At 38.9% G+C, this 22,953-nt stretch overlaps 1 protein-coding gene and 1 long non-coding RNA gene across 7 annotated transcripts in view; one reads left to right on the top strand and one right to left on the bottom strand.

Moving 5' to 3' along the window:
• The window catches only part of LOC127410443 (sex comb on midleg-like protein 4), a 37,677-nt gene that overhangs the window by 6,287 nt on the left and 8,437 nt on the right, over positions 1-22,953 (bottom strand). For 2 of the 6 annotated variants that reach the window (XR_007892124.1, XM_051645715.1), the window contains exons 2-6: positions 22,265-22,505; positions 12,346-12,572; positions 9,918-10,044; positions 1,989-2,189; positions 870-1,064 (exon numbers count right to left, since the gene is read on the bottom strand). Coding sequence is in view for 5 of the 6 variants with exons in the window: in XM_051645715.1 (XP_051501675.1) it covers positions 870-1,064; positions 1,989-2,189; positions 9,918-10,044; positions 12,346-12,572; positions 22,265-22,469 (955 nt within the window). In the remaining variant the exon portion in view is untranslated. The other 4 variants (XM_051645716.1, XM_051645717.1, XM_051645719.1 and 1 more) reach the window with 4 other exon arrangements.
• Positions 883-8,872, top strand: LOC127410448 (uncharacterized). Its single transcript, XR_007892125.1, has 3 exons — positions 883-1,028; positions 2,012-2,148; positions 8,594-8,872. It is a non-coding gene; the product is annotated as an uncharacterized LOC127410448 (long non-coding RNA).

The following is a 22,953-nucleotide window of genomic DNA, read 5'->3' as shown; positions in this document are numbered from 1 at the left end:
TGAAATTTGGTTGTAAATTTATTCAAAAGAGATTTGTGTGTACATTTTCTATGAATTATGGCAGCAATAACTGATCAAATGCTAGAGATCCAGATTCAGGTATCTGGACCACAGTGGTGGAGTGATGCTGTGCAGACCCAGCTAAGTATACCAGACCGCAGTAGTCTGCTGCATCCTCCACAACCTAGCAGTCAGAACTGACTTTCAAGATTAGGAATTGAGGCATATGCCCCCTTACCTGATTTGAATCATTCCTTAAGTGAATCAGGTGTAAAAAAAAAAAAACAACAACAAAAAACACGCGCACACACAAACAGCGTGTGCAACTAAACAGCGCTGTGAGGGAGCACTATTTATTTATAGTGAATTCACCAAACAGTGTTTATGAGAAATGTAGGTATCCTCTAAAGTAGGTTTTCCTCCCTTATCTCCGTTGTGGCTATTGACATGGGTTTAAATCATGACAGAGCCTTGCTTAAGTAGCCGAGAGGCACAATATTGCATCATACTGAGGTTAATGCTCTAATCTCTAGAGCTACTAAACCACATTCGGTTGAGCGAGAGAGCCAATAAAACTCAAACCTCAGGCCACTCAGAGGCACTCAACCTTTCACTAGCACTTAAACAGCTCAGTTAGCACAAAAGGCCTTCTCTGCATTTTCAGAAGGGCAGATTGGAAAAGTGTAGGCTCAATAATCAAATGGCCCAATTACAGAACATCCAAACCAAAAGAGACCAAAACAAGAATAGCTGATAAATATTAACTTTATATTGACATTTGCCACAGCACAGTTGCACAATGCAGCTCTACTATTTAAAATCAAAGGGTAGAAGAATAGAGGTCGTGTAAGAGCTTGATGAGTACGCACTTGACTTGGGCTGCCCGTCTGAGTGCTTTTCAATGTGGAATGAGGAAGAGGGGGATGATGAAGGGGTGATAGGCTGGTCACTGAAGAGGTTCTCACACAGCAGGCTTCGACACAACTTCTTGAGGAAGCGCAGGACGTAGCCAACACTGTTTACCACAGGTAAGCTCAAAAGATGTTGCTTACCATCAAAGGTGGCTGATGAACAGAGAAAGAGTGTTTAAGTTCAGGACAAGTAAAGTGAACACTCTGAGAACATTGTGTTGATAACTTTAAAGTGTCTGTGTTACACATATATCATGTTACTATGATTAATTATTACACATCAGTCTGGAATTCTTAATTCTGATTGGTCAATCATGGCATTTTGCATTTGTGGCATTCTGCAGTCTTGCAACTCATTTCTTTAATTATGCTAGTTTCATCCCTTTTGTATCACTCCACACTCTATTCTCACATGATCAAATAATTTCAACTCAACTCAATATGCAATATGCTTTGTGTTGGGTCCTGATCACCCTGTTGGGATTTATTTTGAAATAATGACTGGCTAACTTTACATTAACACTTGTGTCACACATCCAATATAGCTCATATGTACATTTATTGTAAAGCCAGAGGAGGATGGGCTCCCCCAGCGGAGTCTGGTTTTTCTCTCCACTAACTAAACATCTTATGGAGGTTTTTCCTTGCTACATACGCATTTGGGTTGCTCACTGGGAGCAACATTAAGGAATGATTTTCTGTAAAGCTGCATTGAAAGTGTATATTGTGAAAAGCGCTATACAAATAAAAATAACGACTTATTATAGCAATAAATGTTACTATAATTGATTATGTTAATAATAAATGTAATAAGCAATATTATAAATATTCAATAGTATGCACATACAAATGTATGTGCATAGTGTAACACTGTTACATAACATAAATAGTGTTATATTAAGTATAACCACCTTTACAGTGTATTTAAAAATGTCTAAGCCCCAGAAACTAACACTGACTCTGAATCAATACATTATATATATACAGGACATGGATATAACACCTTCAAGTGGGCATCAGAATGCAGAAAGAGAATTACAATGAGCCATGCATTTGTGTGTTTGCATGCAAATAAACCTGATATCTTTTCTCCCCCATAGCCCTCAGTGAGCAGGGTGAAGACGGCTTTCTGCTGGAATGCACTGTCAATGCAGCCCTGTACTGCCTGCTGCAGCACCACAGAGGGCCTCGCCGGACCTAGATGATCCGGCAGCTGCAGCACCTTCTGCCTGTCTAGGTTGGGACCCGTGTTCACCAGCTTATTCACGTAGATACAAACTGGGTTGATAGAGAGAATGTATCATTAGCAAAATCCTACATTTACTTTGAGCACACATTTATAATTGAATATGCATGATATGAAACTGCAGTATTTGCACATATTTTAATCAGTAAATCTTATGGGCACTGTCTGATTAAGTTAGAGAATCAACAAAAAAGTGTGGTTCAACCACACAGTTAATTGCACTGCTGCCTACGCCTGCATGTAGGGTAATTCTCTGTGTTTGTTCTGCTTTTGATTTTCTCATTAATTGGAAATTGAGTTTTTCTTTTTTTTTTTTTTTTTATCTGGCAATGTCTCTTTATATGCTTAAGTTTATACAGTTGACGTAACTGTTAATAATCTCAGTAGTAAGTAACTTGAATAGCAATAGCACTAATATGATAATACATAGATCTATACATTTATTTACATACAGCAACACATAGGAATAATTGAAAACATATGATATTGCATCAAAATTAAAGGGCTATTCCGGGTTAAGTTCAATCGACAGCATTTGTGGCATAATGTTGATTACCACAAAAAAATTACTTTGTATGTCCTTCAAGCAAAAATCAGTTACAGTGAGGCACTTACAAAGAAAGTGAATGGGGCCAATTTTGGTAGGGTTTAAAGGCAGAAATCTGAAGCTTATAATTTTATAAAAGCACAAACATTAATTCTTCTGTTAAAACTCATGTATTATTCGAGCTGTAAAGATGTTTAAATCATAATTTTTACAGTCCTTTTAGGGTTTGTTGACATTACATCATCATGGCAACAAAGTTGTACAATTGGCTATAACTTTACACAGAAAAGGTTGAAAAAGGTTAAGTGATTTTATTACACTAAAATCATGTTAACACGCATATTGTTTATATCTTGTGGCTCTACTTTTGAAATTGTGAATATTTTAACGTTTATGGATTGGCCCCATTTACTTCCATTGTAAGTGCCTCACTGGAACCTAGATTTTTGCTTTGTTTAAGAAAAGGATGGGCATGTAAAAATTAATTTTTGTGATAATCAGTATTATGCCACAAATGCTGTTGATTAAGCTTAACTTATATTGAACCCAGAATATTTCTTTAAACCATGATGTACAGTTCAAAGACAACATCTACATTTAATTGTACAACACGCACACATACACATACTTATTGACACACAGTGCACACCTGTCATGATTTTATGTGTTTTTGATCATGTTTTGTGTTAATGTCTTTTATTTTGGAAGTTTAGTTCCTGTTTTATAGTTTCCCTACCATGTCATGTGATTCCCTGTTTCCATGTCAAGTCATGTGATCATGTCATTTCCCTCCATGTTCATGTGTCTTGTTTTCTTTGGTTTATTGTCTTGTTAACTCGTTATCAGTTCTAGTTTGTCACTGGTTTAAGTTTATTAGTCTTGTTATCTTGTATATAGTTCTGTCTGTTCATTGGTTGTCTTGTTACCATTGTCCATGTACTTATACCCTCATGTTTGCTATGGTCCTTTGTCAGGTATTGTGTTTATGTAATGTTGTTTGGAAGTCAAGTCAAGTCAAGTCAAGTCAAGTCAATGTTTGTAGTCACGTTTTTGTTTTTCATGCTTCATGTAAATAAACTGCACCTGGGTTCTTCACTTCATTGTCATCATCTGCCTGTCACTGCCAGCATCGTTACAGAATACCTGACCGCAAAATGAACCCAGCAGTTCAGCTTCTTCGTTTACGTCAGGGGAATCGTCCCCTGGAGGAATATGTAGAGGACTTCTGCGCTCTGGCCTGCATGGTTGACTTTAATGAGATTGCCCTCAAGGACTGTTTCCATTTTGGGCTGAATGAGCCGGTCTCCTCCCTGATGCCTGACGGATGGAGTACCTACAGCCTGACTCAGTATATCGACCTTGCCCTACTGATAAGTGGTTCACCGTTCACTGTGGGGGAGGCAGATAACGAGCCAGCGTCCCACGTCACGGCCGCCGAGCCAGGGTCCCGTCCCACGTCACGGCCGCCGAGCCAGGGTCCCGTCCCACGTCACGGCCGCCGAGCCAGGGTCCCGTCCCACGTCACGGCCGCCGAGCCAGGGTCCCATCCCACATCACGGCCGCCGAGCCAGGGTCCCACGTCACGGCTGCCGAGCCAGGGTCCCGTCCCACGTCACGGCCGCCGAGCCAGGGTCCCACGTCACGGCCGCCGAGCCAGGGTCCCGCCCCACGTCACGGCCGCCGAGCCAGGGTCCCATCCCACGTCAAGGCCGCCGAGCCAGGGTCCCGTCCCACGTCAAGGCCGCCGAGCCAGCGTCCCACGTCCTCCCACGTGGAGGAGGAGTCAGGAAGCGCGTCATTGTTTACATTGTTTTTTTTTATTATTATTATTTGGAAATTATTTTTATTTTATATGGTTCTGATATGATTTTAGACTGCTTTGGTTTGTGAACGGCACTTGGTCTGTGCTCTGTGCAAATTTGTATTGTAAACAATGACGCACTTCCTGCCTCCTCCTCCACGTGACACGTGACCTTACCAACAAGCTTACGTCATCCCTCTCATGAGTGCGTGTCACAGAGATGTACGGAAGTGAACATTTGTAGTTAAAAAGTATATAAGTATTGTTTTATTTTTAGAAACAATCAATCGTTTGCGTTCAGAAGAACTTTATTTATCAACTGGAGTCATAAATATGCATTTTGGGCCGTCAAAAAATGGAGGACATTCACTTGCATTGTTCAGAGGAGGAGGCCTGAAATGAAATCCTAAAAGTCTTAAATTCTGTTTTGATGAAGAAAGAAACTCAGATACATCTTGGATGGCCTGAGGGTGAGTAAATTATCAGCAAATTTTCATTTTTGGGTGAACTATTTCTTTAAGTTTATTAGTCTTACTATCTTGTTTATAGTTCTGTCTGTTCATTGGTTGTCTTGTTACCCTTGTCCATGTATTTATACCCTTATGTTTGCCATGGTCCTTTGTCAGGTATTGTGTTTATGTAACGTTGTTTGGAATTCAAGTCAAGTCTAGTTTAGTTCATGTTTAAGTTTTGTTGTCACGTTTTTGTTTTTCACGCTTCATGTAAATAAACTGCACCTGGGTTCTTCACTTCATTGCCAGCATCGTTCCAACGCCTTCCTTACTGACACACATAATGGCTTGGGGTTTCACATTTAAATCCTTCACTCAAATATTTGGGAAGGAATCTACAAATATTTGAGGCCACATTTATAGATCGTTTCTGGAGATCAGGAAGAGAGAACTGCATTTCATATCTAAAAAATACTCAGATCTAACATGTCTTGGAACCCAAGAGATAAGCAATAAATGAAAGGGAGAGGGTTGAAAAGCTGAAAAAAAAAAAAAAGAAAAACATCTATGACTGCTTAGGATTCTTTGACTAATCAATAGTGCTACATCCTTTCCATTTAAATTTTTGTTAAACTGCAATGGAATAATTTATCATGATTAAATCTGATTTTAAATTGTAATTAAAAAGACACTACCCAAATACCTGCTTCTGAAATTGCGTACTCTCAGAGTATGTGCTGTATTTGATGAAGGACTCACTTCTCGACCAGTAAAACAGTACATTCTTTAGGCATGCATGTAAGTAGTATGAATAGATTCAAGACATACTTCATCAGTGATATAATAATGTATTTTGGATTTGTTAAACAAGCACCATTTAAGCACATGGAACAAAACTTGTGAAAATGTTTGCATAGAGAGTTTGTCTTAATGCCATATATAGTTTTCTTTTATCAATTAACATCATCCTACTATAAGTCCAGTAAACATAAAAAAGCTACATCAATATTTGGTGTGACCACCTTTTCTTTCAAAACAGCACCAATTCTCCTAAGTACACCTGGACACAGTTTTTCTTGGTTGTTGGCTGATAAGATGTTCTAAGCTTCTTGGAGTATTCGCTACAGTTCTTCTATCTATTTAAGCTGTCTCAATTGCTTATGTGTTTTCATGTAATCGCAGACTGACTCGATGTTCAGTGGGGGGCTCTGTGAGGGCAAAAGCCATCTGTTGCAGGGCTCCCTGTTCCTCTAATCTTTTCTATTTGCAAAAGTAATGTTTGGGAGTCTAATATTTATATTTCCTATTGACACCCTAAAGCTGAATATATGAATAACCATCTTAAGACAAATGCTTTTGTGAAACATCTTATGTGCCTTAGACTTTTGCCGTTTTTTTTAAATCCAGCATTTTGACCATGATGTCTAAGCTCCCAGGGGATTATAGGATAGGAAAATGTCTAGTCGATCCGCACTTCAGAATCTCGCCGGAAATATTAGGTTATCAGGGTATTTTTCGCTTACTGTTTATGAATACTGAGGATTCAGACATACTACTATTTTGGCATACTACATAGTAGGGAAGTATGGATATACAGACGCAGCATCTCTGTACAGGCACTTATCACCATAATAATTTAATCACATAGAAATACAAAGAATATTACCAATATATCCATGCAGTCCCTCATAAAACTAATGCATTTGAACTACACCATATAATCTAAGAAGGTAAAATTGTTGAACGTCTGAGAACTACGATACATATTTGTATTTGTACGTTAAACTTTTTCACTCACAGAAATCGTGTTTTGAATTTGGAGTCATGGACAGTCATAGATTTGTAAATTGGCATTCAGTCTGCACTTAAAACCTCTCAAATCTGGCACAGCAAATTTAATCTCCGCACCTTAACATCTGCAACAACTTTTGCGATAAACCTGTAGCAAATCAAATATACTGTTAATATCATCTACAGTTTTACAAGCCAAACCAGAGATTTTTCATTATCACCCTAATCTAAACAAACATTCCTAAATAGGAAGCATTTCCATTTATTCATTTATCCAAAATGACTCAAATTAAGAAATACAAACAAGGGATCAATCACAACAAATACAAAACAGCTTTTGTATGTGCTGCTACAAGAATATAACAGAGATAAAAGGAGAGCCAGATAAAGCAGTGTGTGTAGGAATCCCCCCTCCCTCCTCCTCCTCCTACACAATCTGTCCTCACTGTTCTGCATGTGGATGCTTTAATCTGACAGATCGCCATGCTGAGGGATTTCCTTTGTCGTCTGTCATACACAAGCACCATGACCAGGAGTCAGACACACACACACACACACACACATACACTCCTAATGCCACCCATGGGCAAAAAGAATAGAAAGAAGTAGCATGTGCATGTGTGAGTGTGTGCGAGTGTGTAGCAGGATAAAGTCTACAATGAATGGGGAGTGGGGGAGGACTGTTTCCAAAAATGGATGATATAACACAATACACACAAAGCTTAAAATAGATAATTGATAGCAAGATAACTGACATGCCAGACATGTAGGTTTACAGACAGTGAAAATTTAGCACACTCTGGAAGGGCATTATGAGATTCAAATGCGAGGTACACAAACGTGTCCTCAAACAAGTCATGTGCACACACAGTTGAAAACATCAGAGCCACTTATAATGACATCAGTCATCAAGGTCATGACCCCCACCATCAGCAGTATCAACTCCCTCTGCGATCCCCACAACAGACATTTCCCGCAAATTATACACACATTGGAACGCAAGCATGTGAATGCGTGTCGCTGCCAGAGGGTTTCTGTACAGTATATTGAGAAGTGCTTTGAACTTACTATAGGCACTTCATACTTGGAAAATACCCTACTAAAACACTGTCATAGTTCTGCCTTATCAAATTACCTTTTATAAAGAACTAAAGAAACAAAATGCTTCTTTGATAAATATGAATTCATATGTGTAAAGCTGTATATAATTAATGAGTTTAAATAAGGTGGAATTCCCCTTTAACAGCTTCTTATAAGATATAGAGAAAGAGTGTGACCAAAAGAAACTTTTCCACTACACACAGATTTAAATTCTAAAAACCTGGTAGGCAGACAAAAGCTTCTTGTTCAGTAACTGCTCCCTACAGCAAAGGGATTAAGCTCCAAGAACTCAAGGATGAGTTCAGCCATACCTTCACAACTTCTCATGTTTAAAGTAGACTCAGAACAGCATGGTCATGCAGAACCAGACAGGTGCGTTGAGATGGATTATTGGAAATACAGTAAGGTCTCCACTATATTTGAATGGCAGAATTGAAATTGAACGCACGGTCCTTCACTGGATCATATTGTAGTTGAATTTACGAATGTATTTAAATCATACAAATTCATTTTGATTTTTTTTTTTTTAAATAGTATGATTTCTTCCCCCAGTGTAAAGCCAAGGTAGGGAAACACATTTGATCTCTCCATTGCAATGTGGAGAAATTGGAAGATGATGTCTCCAAGCTAAGAGCTGTCAGGTCTCTTCAATAATGTCCCCTGAGACATTCACGCCTATTAACCTTTAAAATAAGAGATGTAACTACTCTTTCTTTCTCTTTCTTCCTGTCCCTCTCTTTCTAGTGATGGATGTTATTGCCAAATGGGAGGGAAGCCCGCCAGGACCACAGGGTCCTGACTTCAAAGATGATGAGTGTGTGAGTGTGTGTTGATCCATCACATAGATCAGCACCTGATATTGACTACACATAATGAAATGTATGCATTCTACATCAATACATTTCAAATTAATGACACATGAAAGGGAGCAGTTTGTTGTAAAGTGATTTCTATAAGGTTAGAATAAGTTCGAAGCTTGAAAACAAATAAAACAAAACAGATTAAAGTCAAATTAAAGTAAAACATTCTCACAGTAGTTGTGATTATTGTTTTAAATTATGTAATTATTTACTCACTCCCAGGTTGTTCTAACCCCATATGACTTTCTTCCATGGAACAAAAAGTTAGGCTTGTTAGCCTCAGTCGCCATTCACTTTCATTGTGTGGGCAAAAGAGCAATGTCAACATTCTCCACAATTTGCATGGAAGAAAAAAATCAGGTTTGGAACAACATGAGGGTGAGTAAATGGTGACAGAATTTTTACTTTTGGCTAAACTAACCCATTAAATAGCAGAAGAAGAAAAATATCTGTCTTTGTCCTCTCTCACCCTGAGACACAAATCCCATCATATCACCTTGATATAATAACAGTTATCATAATTCAGATATATGGATAGATGTGATGAGGAGGCTGAGTCAACTAATCAGCGGGAGAGAGAGATAAAGGGGAGCCGGAGACACCAGTTCGAGAGAGACACACGCGGCCTTTGTGTGTGTGTGAGTCTATGTGTTTTATGTTGTTTTAAGTTGTGTTTATGTCATTAAAGTTTACGTTGACTGTTTTGCCGGTTCCCGCCTCCTCCCTTAATCCTGGGTTTTGGCACCAATGTAACGGGTAAGGAATGGGCAAGGAGGAGGCAGGAACTGGCAGACCAGTCAATGTTAACTTTAATGACATAAACGCAACTTAAAACAACATAAAACACACAGACGCACACACACACACACACAGCGGCCGCGTGTGTCTCTCTCACTCTCGAAATGGCATCTCCGGCTCCCATTTATCTCTCTCTCTCCCGCTGACTAGTTGACTCAGCACCAGTCGTGCACCCTCACAGCCTGGCCATGCCCTCCTCTTCATTACAGTAGAGTTACAGTCCCCACTGACCAGTAAAAAATACAATGATACAGGGTTCAGTCATAATGTGGTTCCTCTGAGGACAGTATATTGCTCTATATTCCTCTACATCTCACATTTTATTGTTTCCTTACTAGTTAGAGCGAGTTACTGGAATTAGTTTGCAGGTAGTGAAACAGGATGTCTCCAGGTTTTTGTGCATGTGTTACCTGTGAGGATCTGTGGGGTGGCTGAGTGCGGGACAGTGGCAGCGTCCTGGGGGATGGAGCTCATGTCTGGCTCTGGGGTGCTGCTTGGAGGGGAGATGGCTAGGGGTGTCATCAAGCGAGACTTCAGCTACAATCAAAAAGCATAGTTATATATATATATATATATATATATATATATATATATATATATATATATATATTATATGAAATATACATTTATACCCATATATACTGTACATTATATAAAAACAATCTCATTAAACTCTCTCATTCTCTATTGTCAGTATATATACTTACCGACCACATTAATAGAAACATCTGTACATCTACTTATTCATACGATTATCTAATCAGCCAATCGTGTGGCAGCAGTGCAATGCATAAAATCATGCAGATACAGGTCAGGAGCTTCAGTTTATGTTCACATCAATCATCTGAATGGGTAAAAAATGTGATCTCAGTGATTGAGCATGGCATGATTGTTGGTGCCAGACAGGCTGGTTTGAGTATTTCTGTAACTGCTGATATCCTGGGATTTTCAAGCACAACAGTCTCAAGAGTTTACTCAGAATGGTGCCAAAAACAAAAAATATCCAATGAGCAGTAGTTCAGTGGACGGAAACACCTTGTTGATGAGAGAGGTCAACAGAGAATGGACAGATTGGTTTGAGCTGCAGAAAGGCTACGGTAACTCAGATAACTAATCTGTACAATTGTAGTGAGCAGAATAGCATCTCAGAATGCACAACATGTCAAACCTTGAGCCGGATGAGCTACAACAGCAGAAGACCATGGCGGGTTCCACTTCTGTCAGCCAAGAACAGAAAGCTGAGGCTGCAGTGGGCACAGGCTCACCAAAACTGAACAGTTAAAGACTGGAAAAAACATAGCCTGGTCTTATGAATCTCGATTTCTGCTGAGGCACACAGATGGTAGGCCCATCAAGTGGTCAGTGAGTTTTTGATGGCCATTTACACACTGCAGTTAAACACAGTTGTCAATCCTCTTCTGAGTACTTCTGTACAGAGTTCTGTAATTTACAGGGATGACAACTTTATTCTACAACTGAATTCACTCCTGAAAATGTGTGTACAGAACGGAAGTAAACAACTAGTTTTTAAGGTAGTAATAGCAGTCTCATTTGGACACTGACAGCCCTTATCAATCATGGCTTCCTAATAATCCCTATCCATTAACTGGCTCTATCACTCTCTCCTCTCCACCAACAGCTGGTGTGTGGTGAGCGTACTGGCGCACTATGGCTGCCGTCGCATCATCCAGGTGGATGCTGCACACTGGTGGTGGTTGAGGAGAGTCCCCTGTTCGCTGAGTAAAGCGCTTTGAGTGTAGCGTCAGAAAAGCACTATATAAATGTAACGTTCATTCATTCATTCATTCATCTGAATTGCGGAGCTGGAAATCACAGAAACTGAATTATGTGTCTCATTTGCATATTTTGATGCCAGTCCGTCTCTCTCCATCATAGTTGCTCTGACCAATTGCCTGATAAATATAGCCAATAATGGTTTGGCAATATTATGTCTCTGGTCCCTAATATTGGTCAAAAAAAGCTAGCACTAAATAGGTTAAAAACAGGCCAAAACGTTGTTACGGTTGTCATATCAACCATCCCATTTTTGGGAGAGACATTTTTGCACCACCGAACAGAATTGCAAAAATAACAAAAATTCAAAACAGCTTTCTGAATACAAAATTGTTCAAACAGGTATACATCTTTTATAGAGCCATAGAGACAGTGTTTACAGTTTTTGAGAAAATGTACCTATGAATGGTTTAGTTATAGTTGTCTCTGCATATTAAGCTGGGATAGAAGAAAGTATTTTAACAATGAAAAAGTAACATAATTAATTTTCGAAAATAGTGTAATATATGTTGTGACAGATAAACTATCTCTAACATTAGATTTCTAGGAAAAGCAATAACTATCAGGTTTAGATAAGCATGAATGTATTTTGCTCTGTCTACTGCTAATATGCCAACAAACATACACTCACACACGGTGGTGGCCTGTTGCTCTTTAAACCAGCAGCAACAACATTATGAGGCATGTGCTCAGTCACACAAGACTAAAAATAACTCGATAGAAGCAGACTGCAGATACATCAGTCAAAGTGCAACACGCCTTCTGTTACACAGTTACAATCAGACCTGTGCACCTACCCATGTACAGCGGACATAAAGACATCAGTCCGGTTTGTTCTTCTGCCTAAACAGTCATAAGTGCACCATGCACACATTCTGTTCTGGACTATTCAAATGTACCACTCAATGACATTTGACAGATGACAGATGCTTTTATCCACAATGACTTACAACTCATGGAAGGGATTCATAATGAATATGGGAAAAGACTTATATTTGTGGCCTACAAACAAGCAAAAACAGAAACATTTTAATATTTACTGACTTTAAAACCAGGCTTCCTCCCTCTCTTCTTGGGCACTTTAATGGGTGGGAGGGATTCTGGGTAGTGACTCTGATATTCTGGGTGTCTTTTCAGGGGTGGGCGACCCCTTTTGCGACCTGGAATTTTTCCACTGGGGGGCTGGAGGAAGGAGGGGCTAATGGCCCCAGGTGATTGCATTTCTCCACCTCCTGACTGAACTGATGCAGCAGCAGGAATACTCATAAGACCTGAGAGAAAAGAAACAACAACATCATAAAAAGTTTTTTTTACTGTGTATTTACATTACATATTTAAACATTTTAGTAATATGCAATGTTTCTCTTGATGATTGGAAGTAAAATAGGGGCAATAAAGGTAAAGTGAGACAGATTCTGATTATTTCTCATTGGCATTGTTTTTAAAATAATAGAAAATATTATCCCATTTTAGTTTAGGTTTGACCATGCTATTTTTTTAATATAAGAATATACACATAATGATTGAAGCTTAAATGTCTCACTTTACATGTATTCACCCTATTAATCTGTCAAGTACTGACATGATTCTACACTATGTCAGCCGCATCATGTCATGGAGATTGTTCTTAGAAGTACTTTAAATTATTTAATGAGCACATTAGTCTAGTATTTGAACAAAATACACTTAACAAACTCACTTTTTATTAGGGTTTTATTGGACAGTGTGAAGGCTGTGTAAATTTAAATGAATGTTTTATATTACTCCTAATGACAACTGCAGAACCCTATTATAAAAAGCAACTGAGACACAAAACCACAACTTTTATAATACCCAACCATCAACTCATCATCTAACTCTCCAACATGCACACACACATTTGTGTAGACAGTATGAAATTCTTAGACACTGTAAAGTTGTTACACATATTATGGAACTATTGTTAATTCCTATGGTAATAGCAATAACAATATGCAAGTAAAAGAAGCTCCACAAAATCATTACCTTGTAAAGACACACAGTTAATTCGTATTACTCAGTAAATGCTTATTTAAAAAACAGCAAACCAACCTAAAACTAAGGTGGCGGAGAAGTGCACAACACAACCAAGTTAGCAAAGCAAATAAAAGTTGAAAACACAATGGAAATAAGCCAAAACACAACTAAATAAAGTCACAACACAATGGAAAAGCCACAGCACAACGGAAATAGGCCACAACACAACCAAAAAAAGCCACAACACAACGGAAAAGCCACAGCACAGCGAAATTAACAGAAAATAAATATTTTAAAATATTATTAAATATCAAGTTGTGTGACAGTCCGACTCAATGCATGAGAGATCATGAGACTGCTCTGAAGATGCAGAGAGCTACTCGTCCCACTGCAAGTCACTACAAGAGTGAGCATTTCCCCTGAGTGCTTCGGCGTCCGAGCAGGGGCTACAGCCTTCACACAGCCCATTTTAGTTGGAGCAGGACACCTTATAAGAGCTGCAGGTACTGTGAAGTCATTTTCGCATCACTGCCCAGTACGGATTCGAGCAAATGTTGATGAAATTATGTGCATTAAGAGTTCTAGTAGAAACCCAATCAGGTATTGGCCAGGGCACTTAAGGACAAATAAGTACAGTTTTTTTATTTTTTTTTTATATACATATAATTTTGTTGTGTTGTATTTTATTAAATCTGTCGTGTTGTGGCTTATTTCTGTTGTGTTGTGTCTTAATTTTGTTGTGTTGTGGCTTATTTCCATTGTGTTTTGGCTCAATTTTGTTGTGTTGTGGCTTATTTCCATTGTGTTGTGGCTTATTTCTGTTGTGTTGTGGCTTATTTCTGTTGTGTTGTGGCTTATTTCCGTTGTGTTTTGGCTTATTTATGTTGTGTTTTGGCTTATTTATGTTGTGTTTTGGCTTAGTTCCATTGTGTTGTATCTTAATGTCATTGTGTTGTGGCTTATTTCTGTTGTGTTTTGGCTTTTATTTGCTTTGCTTATCAACCCATCATCAACATATCCATTTTGAGAAAGAAAAACAAGACAACACACCAGCACTATATGACAAATCAAATGCACGTCCACAGCCCAAACACTGCAACCAGCAAACTAGCTGCTGTTCCTGGAGACAGATCTAGACCTAGACACAATGGAGTTCAAGATGGAGTCTTATGGTGGCAAAATGAAAAAACTGCATACCATAATACCATAATTAATGGGACAAAACTGGATAAACATCCTCATAAATCCTACAGATATGGCATTCTGGACAAACTGGCCTGGCATGAATTATGTGAAGAACAAAAGCTTGATGATAATGATGCTATGAGGTGACCTACGCTGTGCACACTGTGAGTGTGGAGGAAACAGACACTGAGCCACATAAAAGCATCTTCTCTATCCTCCACTCAACTCTCTCTCACACACTTACTCACTCACTCAGTCCCCCTCCCCCAACCCTCAATCATTCTCCTCCCCTCCCCCTCCAGCTGTGGGGCCTGGCCTGACAGACAGCTTCCCCTTCTCTCCCCTTCTCTCATCCCTCTCTTTTTAGGTATCCCCTTGAACTCTGGATCTCAGAACCTGAAACTTGTAAGTAATAAGTTATGGTTTAGAAATGTTTTCTTCGACAAAGAAACTCACAATAAACATTTTATTAGTTAAGCAAAATCCTAGCACTAAAATAAATAATACAGAAAAACAATAAATTAAATAATTGTATAGTTTAATTGCTATTACTATCTTCTAATTATTTATATATTGTGATGCATTAGAATCTTTTACATTTTAATATCCAGAGCACATAAATATTTTATATTAATTTCTTTAAGTAAATATGCCATGCTATAAATATACAGTCTATTCTTCAAAAATGAGTCCTCTCTGAAGTCTTTGCAGACAATAGACAGAAAGCTCTGCCATGCAAATAAAAATAATAATGATAATATGAATTATGCACACAACTCATTAATCTTGTCAATCTATAAAATAATAATATAAAAAATGGTCCATTAACAATACAAAAAGTTGTCTGCTTTAAACAAGAAACATATCTAATGTAACATATTGTGCCAAAATATTAAGAAAATATTTATTTAATTACTATTTGTCTATAAGACCTTATGCACGAACCTAATTCCTCATTATTTTCAGATGCACTTTCAAAAGATTAAATTATTGCACTAACCTCAGCGCGCGCGCGCGCGCGCGCTCGCTCTCTCTCTCACACACACACACACTCATGCAACAGCCAGGCCAAGTGAATTCATATCAATCAATTTCTCACGCACTGTCGCATGTTTCCTATAGCTGCATGAAAGTCATAAATGCATATTCTAACCACAAAACCCCGGTGCCCAGCAAAACGTCCAGAGGACTGTCTGAGATAGCCATTAAAAACAGAGCTTCAAAAATAGAGCACCGTTCCTCATGCGTGTGTTCCTTCTTATCTACAGAGAAATTAGCGGCATATTTCATTTATAAACACTCACCAACCACTCGGCGCTGGAGCGGAATCGTTATTAACAATGTAAAGAGAATAGTGCAAACCCGTCCGGTCAAATGCTCACTCGTCCGCTTCAGTGCCGCTATCGCTTTCCAGACCGGTCTCAATAATTCTGCGTTTCTGAAACCCCCGCCAGCCCTGAGCGCCTCCGCCGCGCGCTCTCGATTCCACAGCGCGCTTCGCAGTCGCTACAGCTTCCCCTTACTGTCGTCATGGCAACTGGGCGCCTAACATCCTCCCTTTGCCACAGTCATATGCTGATGTGGAGCTTGCGGAATAATTTACACCACAGCAGCGTTTAGTGCAGCCAAGATTCCCAAAACGAAATGCCCTGCCAAAAGCAAATGGACTGAATTCTGTTAGTTGATTTAATTCAAATGTTATTGGTGGTGCACACAGCTGTTCTTGTACGCATTTTATCCAGTTTTCTTTTCTTTAAAATAATTTATGAAACACATGTAGGCTAATTAATAGCCTATAGCGTATAATTGATGGCTAAATAATGACATGTTTTAAAGAGCCGACGCCTTGACTTAAAATACGAAAAACCCTTTGTAGAAGCTGTTTGGGGAAATACTTTGGGATGCGTAAAACTGAACGTAGCTACCTGATTATCCGAGCATTTTTAGATCTATAAATCCACAAGGCCAGCCGTATTGTAGTAAGACCTTAATATAGCCTTTAGCTACAATTCCAGAATCTTAAAAAAAACAGACGCAAAAAATACCCTTGTGTTTTCTCAAATAATTTGTAGGCTACATTAGCCTGAGTGTTTATTAATTTCTTTATTTTATTGTTATTTTTTTATTATATAATTATAATTTCTTTTTTCATGTGCTTTATTTTTATTTGCAAAAATTTCTGCTGACATGATGAACACTGAAACCAAACCGTATAGCTACAAAAATGCTGATGGACAACGTTATTATTCTGGTGACTAAACCTTGAAAACAAAGTCTATATCAAGACTAGATCTTACGACGTTTAGCCCAAAACCCAAAATATTTGCAAATATATATCGCAATAGGACCGTGACTCATGAGCCAGCAAAACTGAGTTGGTTGATCACATAACGACCTAGAAACTGAACGGCGCATGCATATTTGCATGTATGTCAAGTAAGAATTTGTAAATTACAACCATAGCCTATACGTGCAAAATATTTTTTAAATACAGTTTTATTGATTCATTTTTTTTTAATTATTATAAAAATAAAAAAACTACATATGATATATTAGCCTGTCTTCAAATTAATCACCCAGGTTAATTAATAATCTTTTATAGAGATCATAATAAGACTCTCAATGTGAAAAGGAGAACTTAAAATTTCCACAGCTTTTAACACCCTACCTGCATGTGGCTTTTTTTATTTTTTTATTAGAGAACAATACTTAAACTAACGGGTGCAATTTAAGGATCCCTCTGAAGCAGTGAATGGGGTATAGTCTGGATGAATGTGGCATGCTGCATCTCTTTTTATTTTAATTCAGGTGCTTTATTGCAAATCACAGAAGGCCAGTGTAGCAATACTGTAAAATTATTCATAAAGCGTTTAGTCCTGTCCATTCTCTTTTAGATACACAATTAACTGATAAGATATTGTCATAAACATTTAAATAACCCAAAATGAGTCATTTTAGTACTACATACAACACAATAAAATCCAAGAATAGCAGCAGATATAATATCACATGTGCCTGACAACCTATTTAGGCTACAATAAATAGAAAGGCAATCCAGTGGAAATATTAAACTCACCTATTATCAAAGCATGCCGCCAACAATCCAACAATGAACAAATACATATAAATACACATAACAGCACAGCCTGAATGCCAAAATGAGGCAGGTTAGTTTAGTCAGTTTTCACTTTGACACTTTGCTCATCAGTGGTGGAGCTAAAGTGGTTGTTTAGGATTAATGCATTAGACCAAACTCAAGCAGAAGATGTTTGAGGTGCAATTGGGTAGAGCCCCCCACTCTTGGCCTGATTATGGAGGTAACAAATGGCTGAAACTAGGGGATAATCCTAACACTGCTGTATCTGTCTCCTGACGTGAGTCGTTGCACTGTACACAGTCAAAGAAGCTTCCTCCTTCCCCTCCCACCCCCCTTAGAGGAACGCAGGGAATGTACAGCACTCCCTCAGTGTGCCTCGGAATGAAGGGGGGACACACTGACACTATTGCATGCTGATGAGTGTGCAGACAGCATAGGTCATGTGTCTTCAGGATTGTGGATTGCTCTGTGCAGAATCATTTTGTTAGATACACTAGCAGAAGATTAACCACAACACCATGTAGGCTGGACAGTGAAATTACATTCAACCAAATTCTTTGAATAAACAGGCTAAACCATTGGGCAGTGAGGCAACAAATTACATTTCCCTCCTTTTAGCCTTCATCAGCACTCTGCAGCTAAAGGAAGAATAACAAGCACTTCAAATATACGCTTTCTTGGTTCCATCTGTACATACACACATTTTCAAACAGACCTGTCCCTGACCTTCCACTTGGTTACTTGCATGTGATAAACTACTTCCAGGTCAACTGAAGGTCAAGCCAATTGTCACTCAATCCCTGCCGTAAACCCTGTTCAACCACACACACAGAGCTGGAACAAAAAACTTGGGTTCAAGTTCAGCATCATCATGCCAAAAGCTGCAGAGCAAAGAACATGAAAACAGGGGGGCCTGGGTAGCTCAGTGGTAAAAGACGCTGGCTACCACCCCTGGAGTTTGCTAGTTCGCTAGTTCGAACCCCAGGGTGTGCTGAGTGACTCCAGCCAGGTCTCCTAAGCAACCAAATTGGCCCAGTTGCTAGAGTGGGTAGAGTCACAAGGGGTAACCTCCTCATGGTCACTATAATGTGGTTCGTTCTCGGTGGGGCGCATGGTGAGTTGAGCGCGGATGCCGCGGTGGGTGGCGTGAAGCCGCCACACGCGCTATGTCTCCGCGGCAATGCGCTCAACAAGTCACGTGATAAGATGCGCGGGTTGATGGTCTCAGATGCGGAGGCAACTGGGATTCATCCTCTGCCACTCAGATTGAGGCGAATCACTACGCCACCACGAGGACTTAGAGTGCATTGGGAATTGGGCATTCCAAATTGGGTGAAAAAGGGGAAAAATCCCTTTTGGGAATTTTAACTCTTACCCATAATACTGTATAAATAACAATGACAAATAATTTCACTTTTTGGTGTAAGATATAGTCAGAATGAGTAACTTGCAGAGAATGTACAAAATGCAAAAGAAGAGAAATAGAAAATGCAACAAACAAGTCTGTAACAGACAATCCTTTCTCACAAGGAGCCACATGCGTTTAACACATCAAAAGGTAGAATGCATGAACACGGAAATGCCAGCACTAGCAAAGTGCAAACTACATCAGACAAAATCAAATGGGCCATCAGCAAGATCAATAATCAGCTGTGGGTTGCTATGACAACAGCACTTGCCAATGCAAAATAATATGAAAGAAAGAAAGAAAGAAAGCGGATGACCTGCTACTGCTTTACAGTATCAGTGTTGTTACCATCTAAACAAAATGAGCCAACGTGGTAATGATTGTGTTATGCAAGCATCGCTGATAGAGCAGGTAGACTGGTAGCACAAGGACGAGGAAGAGGAGTGAATAAGTGAGGTGCAAGACAATTGAGAGGAAGACCCAAAGCTATATTCATGCATGTATGTATTTTGAATCATCACATAATTTGGGATTTGTTCATGTAACATGTATTGCACATCCTGCACATGTTTGTAAATGTTGGTTTCTGAAATAAATAAAAAATCCCAGATGCTTGGAAATAAATATATAAATAAATTATTATTCATACACTCACTTAGCATTTTATTAGGAACACCTGTACACCTACTTATTCATGTGATTATCTAATCAGCCAATCATGTGGCAGCAGTGCAATGTATAAAATCCTGCAAATATGAGTCAGGAGCATCAGTTAATGTTCACATCAACTATCAGAATGGGGAAAAAAATGTGACTTGTTATTTTGAACGTGGCATGATTTTCGGTGCCAGACGGGCTGGTTTGAGTATTTCTGTTACTGCTGATCTCCTGGGATTTTCACGCACAGCAGTCTCTAGAGTTTACTCAGAATGGTGCCAAAAACATCCAGTGAGCGGCAGTTCTGTGGATGGAAATGCCTTGTTGATGAGAGCGGTCAACGGAGCATGGCCAGACTGGTTTGAGCTGACAGAAAGGCTACGGTAACTCCGATAACCACTCTGTACAATTGTAGTGAGCAGAATATCATCTTAGAATGCACAACACGTCGAATCTTGAGACCACGTCGGGCAATTTATTAGGACCATAGTGTTCCTAATAAAGTGCTCAGTGAGTGTATTTTAGCAGTATTTAGTGTTTTTAAGGCCACTGTGTTATGAATGACAAACTGAATTGCTGGGTGAAAACATTTGCTATGTTATGGTAGAATGTGCTGATTTTGAGATATGTACTGTATGAAGTGTTTTGATGGTGTTAGTAAATTTTGGAAGAGATATTGACTGTGTCAGTCTACATGTTGCAAAAGACAACTGTGTAAAGTGATTGAAAAAAGTATATTCTTAAGTTATTGTTAGTGTCTATATATATATATATATATGGAATTGATTCATTAAATGATCTTGTTGGCAGATCACAAGTTGCACAGGAGTAACATTCGCTCTCAAGGCTGAGACAGTGGTTTTTGGGATCCATATTACTGACCACTAATAGGAAGCAAACTATTGGCAAATTCCTGGAACTGTGACACAAAAAGATTTCTTTTTTTTTTTTTTTTTTTTTTTAAACCAAAGCCTCCATACAATTAGAGAAACATAAAACTTTCAGAAAGAAGTCATTCACTGGTCTGTCTTTGTACAGTGGGCACTGAATTCTGTAAATTAAGCCCATTTTAAAGCCTGACGCAGAACTGGGTGCCATTTACCCATCCAGCTGATTGCTATATTTAATTTCTAATTATGGCTGAATACAAAAGCCAATGAATCAAAAGTTAATTAAAGTCACGGAATCATCTTTGGTGGCAACTCAATCATCTCAAACCCATTAACACTGCAAATGAGGGACAACCACTGTGTGTGAGAGTGAGAGAGAGAGAGAGAGTGTGCAAATATATAAAAGAGAGAGAAGGAAAAGAAGCATGACTTGATTGTTACAGGATTCCAAGTAAACTGCTGGACTGTTGACCACTTTTGGGCATATTATAATGTTCACATTGTGGTGAACTACTGATTGGACATGTTGATGGCGTGTTGCATTGACTGGGACAAAAGTTCTATAGCCTCTGGAAGCTATTGATAAGACAAACAGAGAAGGCTCATTGATCTCTGGTTTCAGAGTCACATGCTTGGAATAGACTTTAGCTACTGACTGGAAATTATTCCTGAAACATTCCCACTTACTGTGCACCAGCTCACAATATGCAATGCAATCTGCACTAACACACACACACACACACACACACACACACACACACACAACACCTGATGGCATCAACCAGCTAACACCAAAATAATTAAAGAAAAAAAAAAGCCAGCATTGTTTGCCAAATCCTCCAGCCAGTACCTAGCATAGAGAGGTGTTGTGAATAAATTAAAAAAATCAAAACTGATGTGTTACCCCTCACAAATTACTTCAAACATGGCAAGTTACCATAGCAACAAACAGGGGTCAGGTGAAACCTTATACAACAACAGGATCATGTGATTGAGTAAGGTGAGAAATAGCACAATAATTAGTGACTGTGTAAGTACTTAGGGTGTCATGCAGCATATCCCAAAAATCAATAAAAAGAGATAAATATATTTTCTCTCTCTCTCTCTCTTTCTCTCTCTCTCTCACACACACACACACACACGGTGAGATAAGGGACTGCAATAATTAAGAATGGCACACATTAATCTCCATTAATCTTTTTGGAGCAGTGAGCTTTTTGTAATGAACTGAGGATCTCATCTGCTCTATTTTCCTGTCATTTTGTCCATGTCATCTCTTATACAATATGTTTCTTGCCTGTTCCCAATTATTCTTCACTCATATGTCTGCGGTTCCATTTAACATGCTGAACATCCTGTCCAACCATCTAAATCCTTATTAAATTCAGATGGTTAAATTCATGGTACTATATATATATATATATATATATGGTCTCTCTCTGTACACTCTAAAGGTTGCTTCTACTGATTCCCCATAACTATACTGCATATATTGTATAGCACTATTTAATACACTGAAGAACCAAACTTTTGAGAGGAAACAACATCAAGAGGGATCAAGATTTAAAACCAAAGTCTCCAGAATGCTACAATAACTCCTGGCCACACGCATAAAGTTCTGACAGTTATTCTGAACAACACCTTAACAATTCAGGAACGTCTGAAATATAAGTATGTCAAGTTTTGTATACTCAGCTGTTTAACTGCCGTTATCGTGAACTAATGTCTCACTCTGTGAACAAGTAGGAGGTGTCCTATCTCGTAACCGCCGCCCACTCTGCGATTCCTCTCCCTCCAGGTCAATGAGTTGCCAAAAGCCCCTTCCCCTGTCGTCACGGCGATCAAGGCGAAGGCGTAGCCTGACACTCTGCACACCCAGGACGCTTGGTATCCAGGAGACAGTGGAATCCTCCAAATCCCTGCCACGCAGTCTCATTCCCACAGCAACTCACACATCGACCAAAACATTACACTGGGAGACACAAACAAAGACAATGGGAGAAAGACTATTAGTCCAGACTCAAGTGCAGAAAACATCACAAATAAAAATAATTTCTCAGTGCCTTAACTGGTTAAAATTCCAAAGATTAGAAAGAAGCTTGAGTCCTAAGGAAATGCACACTGAGGGTACAAAATATTGTTGAAATGGAAAACAGCAAAGTCAGAGGGAAAGTAGTCTAACCACATATTGAAACAAAATGACCAGTAAATCTTCAATATCTGTCCTTTCTCCACCCTCAGAATAAGAGAGTGGAAAAGTAAGCTACAGCATGATATAGTCATCAGCAATTATAAAATGTAAAATATTAACCAATGGGAATCTAAAGGCCTATCCACACCAAGAGCTAATATTTGCCGCAAACAAGATTTTTAATGGAAACAATGCATTCCTTAGGGCCTATTCAAATAAAGGCAGAAAT

Source organism: Myxocyprinus asiaticus, chromosome 19 (genome assembly GCF_019703515.2).
Source record: "Myxocyprinus asiaticus isolate MX2 ecotype Aquarium Trade chromosome 19, UBuf_Myxa_2, whole genome shotgun sequence".
Taxonomy (NCBI): domain Eukaryota; kingdom Metazoa; phylum Chordata; class Actinopteri; order Cypriniformes; family Catostomidae; genus Myxocyprinus; species Myxocyprinus asiaticus.
This window is presented reverse-complemented; position numbering and strand designations above follow the sequence as displayed.